At 56.8% G+C, this 12,630-nt stretch overlaps 1 protein-coding gene across 1 annotated transcript; it reads right to left on the bottom strand.

Moving 5' to 3' along the window:
* Nucleotides 1-3,542: 3,542 nt before the first annotated feature.
* Nucleotides 3,543-11,701, bottom strand: Tppp (tubulin polymerization promoting protein). The gene is made up of 3 exons (XM_090332163.1): nucleotides 11,381-11,701; nucleotides 4,983-5,136; nucleotides 3,543-4,758 (listed from the first exon to the last, which is right to left on the bottom strand). Exons 1-3 carry the CDS (start codon nucleotides 11,695-11,697, stop codon nucleotides 4,564-4,566), a joined length of 666 nt encoding a protein of 221 aa, XP_090188289.1. The 5' UTR covers nucleotides 11,698-11,701; the 3' UTR covers nucleotides 3,543-4,563.
* Between the last annotated feature and the right edge of the window lie 929 nt (nucleotides 11,702-12,630).

The raw sequence follows: 12,630 nt of genomic DNA, 5'->3' as shown, positions 1-12,630 counted from the left end.
CCTTTCTAAAAAGCAGCCTCTGAACCCTTTTCTGTCTCTTTTCAATTTGTTCTTGCCTTTCCTTTTTCTTTTTCTTTTTGTTGGTTGTGGGACTTGAACTCTGAGCCTGAGCGCTGTCCCTGAGCTCTGCAGCTCAAGGCGACTGCGCTGCCCCTTGAGCCATAGCGCCACTTCCTGGCCTTTGCATTTTTAACTGTACTGAAATTACTATTTAGGTTTGAATTTTCCTGTTCGAGCAACTAATGTGCTCGGTTAGTCATAACTTGGCAGTTTTAACTGCCATCTCATCTTGGGCCACTGCTGTGGCTTTTTCCTGCTTCATTGTTACTTGTAGGTTTCAGGTCTTGTCCTGTGGTCAGCCTCTTTACCTCTGCATCCAGCTGTGTGCACCTCCCTTCTGCTTGTCTAGATGGTACTTTTACCACCTCTGAGATGAACCGGCTGTCATGCCCTGCTCCTTAGGCTCACATGTGGTTGTTTCCAAGTGCTCTAAGGAATGACTTTTAATCTCATGAAGGGTCTAGATGCCCACTCTTCATTTGGGGTTATTCGGTCTCTCTGCTGCAGTTTCTTTGTAAATATTCCATTTCTGATCACTGTCTTTTTATGTTTAGAATTTCTTTTAAAGTCTACTTAGACAAATTCTCCCTCCATTGCCTAAAAGAACCTTTGTTCTTTTTGGAAATGACTTCCCTGGCCTAGTTATTCAAGTTGGCTTTGATTGCACAGCAGACTGCTTACGATGTGCGTATTTTGGTAGTGGGTGTGCTGCTTAGGAATGGTCCTGTCCATCTGGGACTCACCCCAGGCGTGAACAGAACCGGACCTGACCTTGAACTTGACTTTGTGAGGTGAACTCTACAGTCCTAAGCCAGGAAACAAGGGTTCCTTGGGGGAAAGTGGAACAAGGCTTTCCCCTCCTGTAAGCATCCGTGTAGAGAAACTTCTCACACTCCTTACTGCTGCTCTTCTAGGCGTGTGTCCCACACGGCAGCCCCCAAGAAAGGAGAGAGGCAAGGCCCAGCTATGGAGATGACATAACTGCTCCTATGGAGAGCGTGCATTTTGAGGAACACAGAAATCCACATTTTAACACCTTTATTAATTACTTTACCAATTGGACACAGAATGTTAACAGACACACAGAGCAAAATGCAGACAGACACAAGCTGTTTCCCTAAAGCCTCATGAACCAGGGCCACGACAGCAGGTCTACAGGTGATCCAGAGCCTTGTGCCCTGTGGAAGGGCAGATCAGCTATCCAGCTTCCAGAGACGCTGCCAGAGAGTGTGACTTTGGCATCAACAGAACACCATTCTGAGTCAGAGCACCCACAAAATCAACACTACCCATCACACTGATAAAGTGACTTGCTTCACGCTCCCTAATATTAATAAAATAGTGTAAAAATATATTGCATATATATAAATTTGTTTCCCTTTCTTGAAAAAAAAAACTTAGTACAAACTCATAGTAGTATATTATCCCTTTCAAGTCTAAGTTGTGCAGGTTTTCTTTGTTGTTTGGCTTGGTTTAGTTTTCTTTTTTTTAGAGGTTTAAAGAAACAGAGTGAACTTCAGCATCTCAACATGCCTGCCCTGACTGTCACATCCGTAGACCAGCCGCACCCTGAACTCGTCAGTAGTCAGTCAGTGGAGGGCGCCAGTCAGCTGCTCAGCATATGAAGGACATTCTGGCCTGCTGCTGACTCCACAGGACAGTGGAAATGCCACCCTGGTTGTCAGACAGGATGGCCTTGTGCCCTGGATTGAGGACAGGGAATAGCCAGGGGTGCAGACTGGGCAGGAAGAGCGGAGCCAGGCAGGGACAGACGGTCAGTACCACAGCTGCCCAGGACAATGCTGCCCCCGTTGTGTCAAACAGTTACAGACAGTATGTAAACACTGGAGTGTGGCAACAAAGCCTTCCCCAGAAGCACAGGCAGCTGTAGCTGTAGCAACTCGAAGCCCCCAGGAGGAGAAGGAGCCTCCATCCTGGATTGCTGGTGATCTGTACCACCATCAGCTATGATGGGGCTTCACAGACAGACAAGACTGCTGGGTGTGCTTTTCTAACCTGTCTGCAGCTTCTCCCGAGTAGGAAGGGATATCAAAAAGTATGAATGTTCTCCAGAATAGGTACGCACGTTTTGTTGTAAGATTTTAAAGGTACAATCTGATCTTTGATTTTGGTAAAGCTACTGTATCACTAACTAGCAGAATGTTAAGTAAGGGTTGTCAAACACTCTCCTTTCACAAGCAGAGTCTTCCCCTGCAGCCTTGTCCTGTCTCCTGAGTGTGTCCTCCTGAGGTGTCGGGCCTAGTGGAACATGTCCCTGTCTCGGTTTGCAGGCTGTGCAGTTTGATTTCTTCACAGATGAGGCACTGAGTTCTGTTTGACCACAGTTAGAGAAGCTAATTGGCACTGCATTAAACATGCAACATAGACACATGCTTTATGCATTTATAATGTTCAGAAACTGACGGAGGAAAATGCAGATCTGTTTTCTGCAGCAAAGTTGTAGAGCTAGCGTATGTTCTATGTTCAGAGGGCTCACACCGCGCCACCACACCTGGACAGTTTAAAATCTGCATGGTCCTTCCTTGCTAGGCGGCAGAGGTGGGGAAGGAAGGTGTGCTTTTAAAGCTACATTTTGAAGCTGACTGGGGAAGGATGCCGTCCTCTGGTGTGTCTGACAAAATGCTGGGTCTGATGTGCTGCTGCTGCTGTGTGCTGCCAGGTACCACCCCAGTGCCGTGTGGAAGGGCCTACGCCATGAGCCATCATTCTAGGAGCGTTAGGGCATGCTGGAGTTTCGTGCCAGCAGGGGCACAGGCACCAGAGCAGAACAACTCAGTTTTCAGTCACAAAACCCAAAGATTTGCTATAGTGATCAGGAATGTGTGTTGAGATACTCATCAGAAGTGAAAGCATGGCTTCCTGCCAGGGAGGTCACTGCTAGAGGGCCTAAAAGAGTAGCGCCTCTCTGAGCTTCTGGAGAGAGCGTCATTATGAGTGCTGACTGCAGGGACGAGGTGACACGCTGAGACAGGACAGTGTTGGGTGGTCTCTCAGGGCAGGCATCAAGCTCACCTTCTTGCTTAGAGACAATGCCCTAGGTGCTTCTGGGGAAGTTTTTTCTTTGTCAGTCATGGGGCTTGAGCTCTGGGCCTGGACGCTGTCCCTGAGCTCTTGAGCTTGAGGCTAGAGCCATAGTGCCACTTCCGGTTTCCTGGTGGTTAATTGGAGTCTCACAGACTTTGGTGCCCGGGCTGGCTTTGAACTGCCATCCTCAGATCTCAGCCTCCTGAGTAGCTAGGATGACAGACGTGAGCCTGCCCAGCCCCTGGGGAAGTCTTTGTCTGGAGATCTGGCTTGTCTGATGCCAACCTCCCCTGTCACACGGGCCTTGCGTGCTGACACAGCCTCCAGGACTCGCTGCGCCATCCCGCCTCTGGCTGAGGCTCTCCATGCTGAATGGCACAGCAGAGCCATGTTGGCAGGAGCCCAGGAGAACGCTCTGGACTCAGGAGGAGGCAGGCCACCACAGCCGGGGAGGAGGACTTGCCGCCGTCCACCTGTGTGGTGAGCGGAGCCGTGTGTCCCTCGGCTGACTGAGCCATTCTGGCACGCTGCTGGTGGTGCACAGGGATGGTAAGCTGAGGCTGACCCTGGAATGGGCACGGTGCTGGGGACCCAACTGTCGCACGGAGCCCTTACTCAGGGATGCCCAAGTCCTGGCCTGGCTCTGGCTGACCCTGTCTACTTAGCAGCCTACAGCAGAAACAAAGCCCCGAAGACAGGCCTGAGTCTCCCTGGGTCTTGGTGTGGTACCTGGTATTCTTCACTGCAGAGGTTGGGGGAAGTCAGGGAAGTCAGCTACAAAGGAGGCTTCAGAGACAGCGGAAGACGTCGCAGGACGTGGCTGATGGCAGGCTTGTGAGTAGAACGGTGCGGCCAGCCTGGCTGCAGGTGCAGGGCTCGATGGAAGCCCAGCTCTGCTTGCTGTCCTGACCAGCGGCTCAGGCCTGCCTCCCCGGCGTGTGGGGACAGGCGGGAGGGAGGGGGGAGGGGGAGGAGTCCTGACTGGACATCGCAGGTCTCCCTGGACTGCTGAGGGCAGGCGTGGCAGTTCCTTTTCACCCCATCTGCCGCGGCCCCCCATGGAGTCCTGCTCACGGACTGCGTCAGGTGCCGTTGGCTAGTCCGCTAGCTCTGAGAAGGTACCTGCTGGCCAAGAGGTCAGCACGACCTCTGTCAGGCCTGGGTCCTCTTGTCCCACACCTACCCGCCCCCAAATACGCCTTCTGCAAACCAGGACCCAGTGTGGCGCGCTCCTGGGGAGACAATATGAAAGGGCTGTCCATGTCTGGGCATGTGAGGAGGGGCAGTGGGTCAGGGCCCACCCAGGGTTTGAGAGAGACATACTGGGGCACCGGCAGGAGCCCTGAGTGTCACCCCAGTGGAGCCAAGTGGAGACCTCGTGAGCACAGGAATGTAACGAAGTGCAGTGACGGGAGTCCCCACGCTGGCACCGCAGGGTCCAGGCCCCACGGGGCGGGGCTACTTGCCTCCCTGTACCTTCTGGTCGTAGGTGCCTGCGTGCTTGTAGCCAGGCACATAGCCCGACTCATCCACCAGGTCCACACGGCCAGCCTTGCCCTTGCCCTTGCCTGAGGGGTCAAAACGCTCCTTGTGGGAGCCCGTGAACCTGCTCGTGTCTGTGAGCCGAGACACCGTGGGCGAGGACACAGTCTTCTGTCGAGAGAGGGGAAAGGCTGTTAGCAGGGGACAGGGGACAGGGGACGGGACGGGAAGGGCTGCTATGCCCTTGGCAGGCATCTCAGCCAATGGAGTGGGGGTGGACAAAGGCTATGGACCAGACAGAGCCCCAGGTCAGCCCTGGACACCAGGTGAGCAAGCCCCGCAGAGATGGCAGGGCTGACGGCCCACGGCCCCCCCCCCCCCCCCCCCCCGCTCACCGTGACTCCAGAGATCACCGGCGCTCGGCCCTCGATGAGCCGGTGCACCTCGCGCACGGCGTCCTCGCTGCTCTTGTCCTTGAACCGCTTCCTGGCCAGCTCCTCCAGGGCCTCCTGGAACTGCTCGAAGGTGATGGTACGGCAGGACTTCCCTCTGCAGGGTGCAAGCCGCGTAAGCCACCAGCCAGGGGCCCTCAGCCTGTGCCCCCACAGGCTGCAGCCAGAGGTAACGGCAACTGGACAGACCGGAGAGCGTCAGGGAAGCCCCGGACGTCAAAAACCTTCCTGTGTTCCAAGATGGCCACCGAGAACAGAGGGACAGTCGGGACAGGCCTCTCCAGCAGCTGGGACGGAGCCAGGCCCATGCTTAGGTTCTAGGTGGCCAGAAGCAAACAGGTCCTGGAAAGTAGGAAGAGCTTTGCCCCAACCAACCACCTGAAGCCCCACAACCTGTTTTCCCCTACTCTGGGCTACAGCAGAGAGTACAGAGGGCCCAGGTACCACCAGGACAAGGAGTAGCTCGAGGCTCACGGCCTGGGCAAGGCGGACTCCTCCTCCTCCCTCCACGTGCACCCGTGTTTTATCCAGACACATCCTCCAGAGACTCAGAAAACACTCTCACAGTGCTCTCTCCACTGTGGATCAGATCTGCTCCAACAGTCCCCATCAGTGAGTTTTCCTGTGGTTTGGTGTGGTGGATTCAGAGGAGACTCAGATCTCTAGTGAGAGGCCCCGTGTCCACAGAGCAGCCACAGAAAAGTGGCTTCGTGGGACACACACACGCTAAGGTGTGTGTGCACACAGCTGCAGAGTCTTTGACATCTAGCATTTGAAGAAAGCCCGACAGAACCAGAGGAAAAAAATTATAAAGGTGCATCTGAAGAGGCTGGGCGCAGCCAGGATGCATTTGAAAACGAAGCAAAGTCAGAGGGGCAACATGATGAGACTCTGAGACGTACCACAGAGCCTCTGCAAGAACACGGGTCAACAGAATTCAGAAACAGCTCCACAGAGGCCTTCAGCAAGGTGCAGAGGTGAGTGAGAGGGCCAGGCTCCCCCTCTAGAACAACGGTCGCCCTACGCAAGGTGACCCCCCCATCTAGACCTGCAACCTGTGCACAGCATCCAGAGCACATCTAGGAAAACCGAAACCCAGGTAAAGGCGGCTTAAGATACTGGAGGGAGAGAGACAAAAGCCACAGATTGTTAGACAACCATTGCCAACATAACCCTTATAAAGGACATATCTGGAATGCACGAAGAGCACTGAACACTCAAAACAGAAAAACATCAGTGTGAAAAAATGAGGCAAGTGTCTCCCGGAGCAGACAGACACGTGGGAGGAGAACGCGCGTGGGCAGAGAAGCCCCAGGTGGACGGTCGGGAGACTCGCCCACTGGGACAGAGGCTGCTGGGAGCTGCACAGGGAGTCGGGGCAGAGGGGACCCCTGGCTTTGCACCTCCTGGGGGAGTGCCCTAGCCTGGATCCTCTGCACGAGCACCATCCTTTAAGCTCTCCCATGAATCCATTTAGGAGTATAATTTTACAGTCACTGAAAACCCCAGCAAGAGAGCGGAGGCTGAGGAGGGAGGCCTCTCCCCTGAGGCACCAGCATTCCACAGCGGAGAGTCTCGTCAGCCTTGAAGAGGACCACGTGGTGGGGTTACGGAGTGGGCCCCTGGCAGCCCACAGGCCTGGTGCCTGGACTGACGGCCTCCCCTCCCCTCCCCTCCCCCTGGGCGTCACTGATTGCAGGGTCTCTTGGGGCTGCTCTGTTTGTCCTAGGCCATCAAAGGCCCTCTTGTCTCCTATTCCACCCTGCCCATTGACACACTGACGCTGGCCTCGCAGTGGGCCAGGCCGCCAGCCTCTGGGGATGCAGCCCCCCTCAGGCCGCCTCGGCACCAGGCACCACCAGCGTGAGTCACTCAGTGGGCCGTCTGACGGGGGCTCGCCGTCCTAAGCCATTCTCAGTTCAAGTTGGATGCCAGCTCCACCGGCTCCATGGGTCTCTCTGCCCAGTCCATCTTGCAGTCCACAGGCCACTGAGGACCCCAAGCTTTCAGGATGCCATCCCAAGAGACCCAGGCTCCGGTGCTGAGAGAAGTCCCCAAATAGTTCTAGAACAGTACCTGCATCTCCCCAAGATGTGAGGCCTGCTCCAGAGTATCACAGAGACAGGAGCCAGTCCCTGAGAACCCTCAAGGACGTGCCACCCAGAACCTAGGCTCTGTGCTGTTTGCCCTCGGGGCCACTGTTTGCCAAAGCCGGACCAGCTGGTTGTAGCTCTGCTCAGATATCTTGTGCTGCCTGTCCTGCCTGGAATGTCCTGTGGCACCACAGTCCACAGGCCTGCCTCAGTCCCTCCCCCTCCTGCAGCACCGTGAAGGGCCTTCTCTGGGCTGGGTGACAGGGAGAAATGCGTGCAGTAGGGGGGGCACGGTGCTGGTTCTCACTCACTTCCAGACTGGCCTAAGCTGTGGCTCCCAAAATGACCACCAAGAGCAGGCCTGCCAGCCAAACATGCAGAAGACAGAGGCGGCAGAGAGCCACTCCCGGCTGCGGAGGGACAGCCCTGGGCAGTGACAGCTGATGAGGTTCCTTCCACCAGGAGCAGTAGCCCGGAAGCCACACCATGCTGCTCACCATGGGGGCCGTCTACTCTATCGGCCTGGGTCAACGCTGCTACTGAAAGGCTAGGCTTGCCCCCCCCCCCCGCCTGGGGCCTGTCAATTCTGTTGGCACAGGTGACTGGATCAGCCAGATACCAGGAGATGTGTCTCTGCCTAGATATCCGCCCCCCCCCACACACACACTGGGGATGGGGTTTCCTTTCAGGTCAGGGAACCAGAGCCCTCCCTGTTCCTGGCTTGGGCTCAGCAATGGGTGAAAATGCCTGCTGGACCCTTCCAGCTTATTTTTCCTTTCTCCAGTGTATGTGGTTCTGAGGAATCAAGTCCAGGGCTTCCTGCATGCGAGGCTAGCACAGGCTCTGCGGGGCAGTGTGGCCAGGGCCGTGTAGGGCCCCGGGGGTGTGCTGAGTTTTGCCCCTGTCACCTGCTCTTTCTAGAGGCATCTGGATAGTGGCACACAAGTCACCTCCAAACACTGTGGTCAGGGTGCAATCTTACCCCAGTGCTCTGGAAAGTGGAAGAACTATGTTGGCCCAAGCACGTCTTCAGACCTCAGTAAGATCCCCTGTCCTCTTGAGGACAGTCTCCCTTGCCCTCCGGCTCCCTGTGGCATGAGTTTATGCTCAGCATTGGTGGAAAAGCCTCTGGACCAGACCCTGCTATCTGCACATGGCATGGGCCTGGCTTCCTCTGGCCTGTGTCCAGAGGAGAACTTAGCTCCTGGTTCTTCATGCCTCATGGCGGTGCTACTTCCAGCACTCTACAATGTGGACCGAAAACTATGTGTCCTGGGAGGCATCGCAGGCCCTGAGCAACCGCTGCTCTTCCTAGGCTCATACCTGACAGTACGTCTGTCACGGCATGGGGGGGCGGGGGGGGGTGCAGCCTGACCCTGATACTCCCACAAGGCCCTCCCCATGGATATGCAGGCACACAGGCATGTGTACACACACATGACCAAAGGATCACAGACAGGCACCAGGGAGCATACAGATTCACACACTCAGGCACACACATATACCTCCACAGATACACAGACAAGCCCAGGTGAGCAAACACACGCAGGTGCACACACACACATGCCTGGTCAGGCACACCCTAGAGCTACACGCAGGCATGCTGTCCAGGCCCAAGAGCCCTATTGACTGCTGAGAGACGAGACGGACAGACACCCTGAGCCCTTCACAGGAGTGGAGTCTGGGACAACAGTAGTCTTCAATTAAACGTGGTGTGTAGAGCTGCAAGAAATTTGTTTAAAATTTAACACATAGTAACATCAAAACAAACAAGCTCTGCCATGGAGACAAGGGTCTAAACAAAGGCTGCAGATACCCCAGCTGGCGCCACGCCCGTGGTGTCATGGCAACCTGCCCCAAAACAGAAATAGTTGGAGTATTCTCCTAGTCCTGTCAGAGTCAGCGACTTCCTGACAGTACCTAAGCAACTTTCTCAGGTCCTCAGCTCCCAGAGCAGGCGAGGCCTGGCTGCAGCTGTGGCTGCCACTGGGGAGAGGCCTGAACAACCAAGCAGTCCTGTCACAGCCAGGTCCCCTGAACACGGAAGGAAAAACCACGGGCTCTCCGAGGGCCACCAATCCCTCTCCAGGAAGAGCACGGCCGAATCCCCTCAGACAAGGAACACAAAGGGGCCTGGGACATCACAGCTCTCCCCGGGACAGGGCCACCACTAACAGGCCCAGGTCACGCGGGCCCCGTGGAGTCCAGGCTTGCGAAGGAAGTCCAAGAGTGACTGCAGACAGAAGGGTCAGAGAACCTAGGCCTCTCCACAGGCCAGGCTCCTCGTCTGGCTGCCCTATCTATGCCGCCACAGCTATGCTGGACACTCCCCAGGGTGTCAGCAAGCAGGCCAGGCTCCGGGGTCCAGCAGTGACACCCCCAGTGGCCTTTTTCTGAGCTGGGCTTCGTCTGCTCATGCTCTCAGTCCTGACCCACAAGGCAGGAACAGCTTGAGTTCTCAGCCAGGAGAGGGAGTCTGCAGAGGAGGCGGGGGCCAGGCCCGAGCCCTTAAGTACCTTCTGAGTCTTGAAGTCAGGGGCTCCCGCCACGTGGGACTGCAGTGCTCAGGCCTCTGCAGGCCTCTGCTGGAAGAGTGCAAGAATACCAGTTCCATGTGTGCATATGAGGCACGAGCACATAGGTCGAGTGTGTGCAGGCACACAGCAGCGGGCATTCGCCTGGGATCTGTTAGCCCTGGACAGGCTGCTGCTTCCCACACCCTACCAGCCCTTCTAGAAGCTTCCACACGGGTGTCATGCTGGGCCTCAGCTCCTGGCCAGGCTAGCCACACTGGGTTCACATGGCAGCAGGTGACATAAGCCTAGGAAGTGGAGCAGGCCTCACTGACTGCACAGACGGACCACAGCCCCCAACACAGAGGTGTCACCAAGCGCCCATAGTCACACAGAGAAGGAGTGCAGCGCAGACAGGGAGCCTCACAGCCAAGGCAGAGCTGACCAGGCTCTGCCCACCTGGGCTCAGAAACAAGCGGCAGCTGGCTCAGAGAGCACACGTGAAATGCCCTGGGAGCAGGGGCTCTGATGCAGTCTGGCCACCATGATGCAGGCAGTGCCTGTACCAGAACCCCCGTCCCTGCCCATGCCCTCACCCATGGTTGCTCACTGTGGCCTGCCTGTCCCTCCCTGTGTCTGACCACTCACGGCTATACCATAAGGCCAGGTGCTACCAGAACTCTGAATTTCTCTGCAGGGAACTGCAGAGACCGTCTGTCCCCACGCCTTGTCCGTGACAAGCCCCAGTGATAGCCAGCGGGCCCCAGAAAACCTGGAGAAGCCACTTTCCATGTTTGAGGCTCACGGGGGCCTCCCTTAAAGCTGGTGAGATTGAGGAGGCTCAGGACAGTGGCCACAGAAAACGCTGGGTGGTCCAGCAGTGTGCGGGTGCTGCAGAAGGCCTGGCTGACTCCGCCCCTCCCCATCCCTTTTCCTCCCAGTGACAGAAACAGAATGTGGTGATGCACCGTGGATGCTGCTGTGGGGGCCACACGGTGGTCAGCCCTGCCCGGGCTGTGGCTGGGGAGAGCCAGGTGCCGGCTGAACCCCTCACCGGGTCTGGGGCCAGTGCTGCTGTCCAACCCCTCCCCCCACAACCCCCCATCCTCCACCCTACCCCCCCCCCCCCCCCCCCCCCCGCCGCCCTGACAGACAACGGGACTGGCCTGAGGGAAAGGCAGTACTGAGGCCTGGGGCTGCTGTGGTAGACAGCAGGGCGAAAGGGTCATTTTCTTCACCCCAGCCAAGAGCCACAGCCCTGGAGGACTGAACCCCACCTGCGACCGTCTTGAGAAGCCATGCAAACATGGGCCCCTGCCCACTCCAGAATCGAGGGGCGCTAGGCCACAGTGTCTGCTCACAGATAGGGGTCACGGGAGAGTCTCTCTCCAGTGTCTCAGAGAGGCTGGGAACCACAAGGTGACAGAACGGAAAGAAGAGTCCAGCTTTGGACTCGCCACACAGCCCTTGGGGGAAGGGGAGCCTGGATGGTGGTTGTACCACAAGGCGGGATTCAGGGCTCACTCCTGTGGGCAGCTTTCACAGGCTCAGAATCCAGTCCAGGAGTGGAGAGCTGGTTTGAACCCCTGGCCCTCCTAGGCCTGCCCTGGGCAGAGTGCGGGGCTCTGGGTCTGGTTAGCTGCCGCCTCTGGGACTGGCAGGAGCTATAAGCAGCCAGCTTCACACTGGGGCGGCTCTGGAGTCAGTGCCCGGCCACGGGCCTCAGAGCACTTACTTGATCTTGCTGAAGACGATGTCCACGTCCGTGACCGTCACATTCTTCCCATCGATCACGTGGCAGTCTTTGCACAGCTTTGACCAGTTCTTCCCATGCATCTCCCGGCCGCTAGCGCGGGTGTCTCCGTGCACAGCAAACCGCCGAAAGGCTTCCTCCAGGGCACTGAGCTCGGAGAGGGCTGCCGCCGCCCCCTCACTGCCACCCTCAGACTCCAGGGACAGCCGCTTCGCTGCCTTCTCTTTGGCAGGGTCCCCAGGGGACTTGGGGGGTGTCCTGTTGGCAGCTTTGGCAGGCTTGGCCTTGCTTTCAGCCATGTTGCTAGGAAGGAGAGAGAAGACAGAAAGTTACTCTGCTGAGACCCAGGGTGTGTCCCCAGACAATAGGTCACGAAACGCTGGCTGGCCGCACATGTGGGGGCACTTTACAGAGGTGGCAACCGCAGGGATGAGGAGCCTCACCGGGATCTAGAATGTGCTCGGGGCCAGCTGTGCGGTGCAGCAGCGTCAGTCTCGTTGCTGGACCTGAGAGCCTGCGACCTGGGATCTGCAGTCTCCAGTCCAGAAAATTCAGTCTGGCTCCCCCATGGCAGCCTTGCCCTGAGGACAGGCACCTCCGGTCAGCGTCCTGGCTGCTACACAGCTCTGGGGGAGAAACCAAATCCCTGATCTGATGCTCTCAGACAGCCACACCAGGGTGACAGAGAAGCCCTTGGAGACATCTGAGACTCTCGTTTCGAGTTTAAAGAGTAGAGTTACAACAGCTAATCTGAGGGGAAACACCATCACCTCTACCATCCAAAAGAGAAACACCGTCACCTCCACCATCCCAGGGGAAAACACCATCACCTCCACTATTCAAGAGACACTGTCACCTCCACCATCCCAGGGGAGAACATTGTCACCTCCACCATCCCAGGGGAGAACATTGTCACCTCCACCATCCCGGGGGGAGAACATTGTCACCTCCACCATCCCGGGGGGAGAACACTGTCACCTTCACCATCCGGGAGAGAACACCATGTCACCTCCACCATTCAAGAGAAACACTGTCACCTCTACCATTCCGGGGGAGAACGCCGTCACCTCCACCATTCAAGAGAAACACTGTCACCTCCACCATCCCGGGGGAGAACACCGTCACCTCCACCATTCAAGAGAAACACTGTCACCTCCACCATCCCGGGGGGAGAACACAGTCACCTCCACCATCCCGGGGGAGAACACCGTCACCTCCACCATTCAAGAGAA

Source organism: Megascapheus bottae, chromosome 4 (assembly GCF_031878675.1).
Source record: "Megascapheus bottae isolate mThoBot1 chromosome 4, mThoBot2.hap1, whole genome shotgun sequence".
NCBI lineage: Eukaryota > Metazoa > Chordata > Mammalia > Rodentia > Geomyidae > Megascapheus > Megascapheus bottae.
This window is presented reverse-complemented; position numbering and strand designations above follow the sequence as displayed.

Excerpts from the sequence above, each read along its gene's own strand:
- Tppp (XM_090332163.1), bottom strand. The coding sequence starts at position 11,697 with ATGGCTGAAAGCAAGGCCAAGCCTGCCAAAGCTGCCAACAGGACACCC. Across the intron at positions 5,137-11,380 it reads ATCGTCTTCAGCAAGATCAA|AGGGAAGTCCTGCCGTACCA; the intron begins GTAAGTGCTCTG and ends TGCACCCTGCAG. Across the intron at positions 4,759-4,982 it reads CGGTGATCTCTGGAGTCACG|AAGACTGTGTCCTCGCCCAC; the intron begins GTGAGCGGGGGG and ends CTCTCTCGACAG.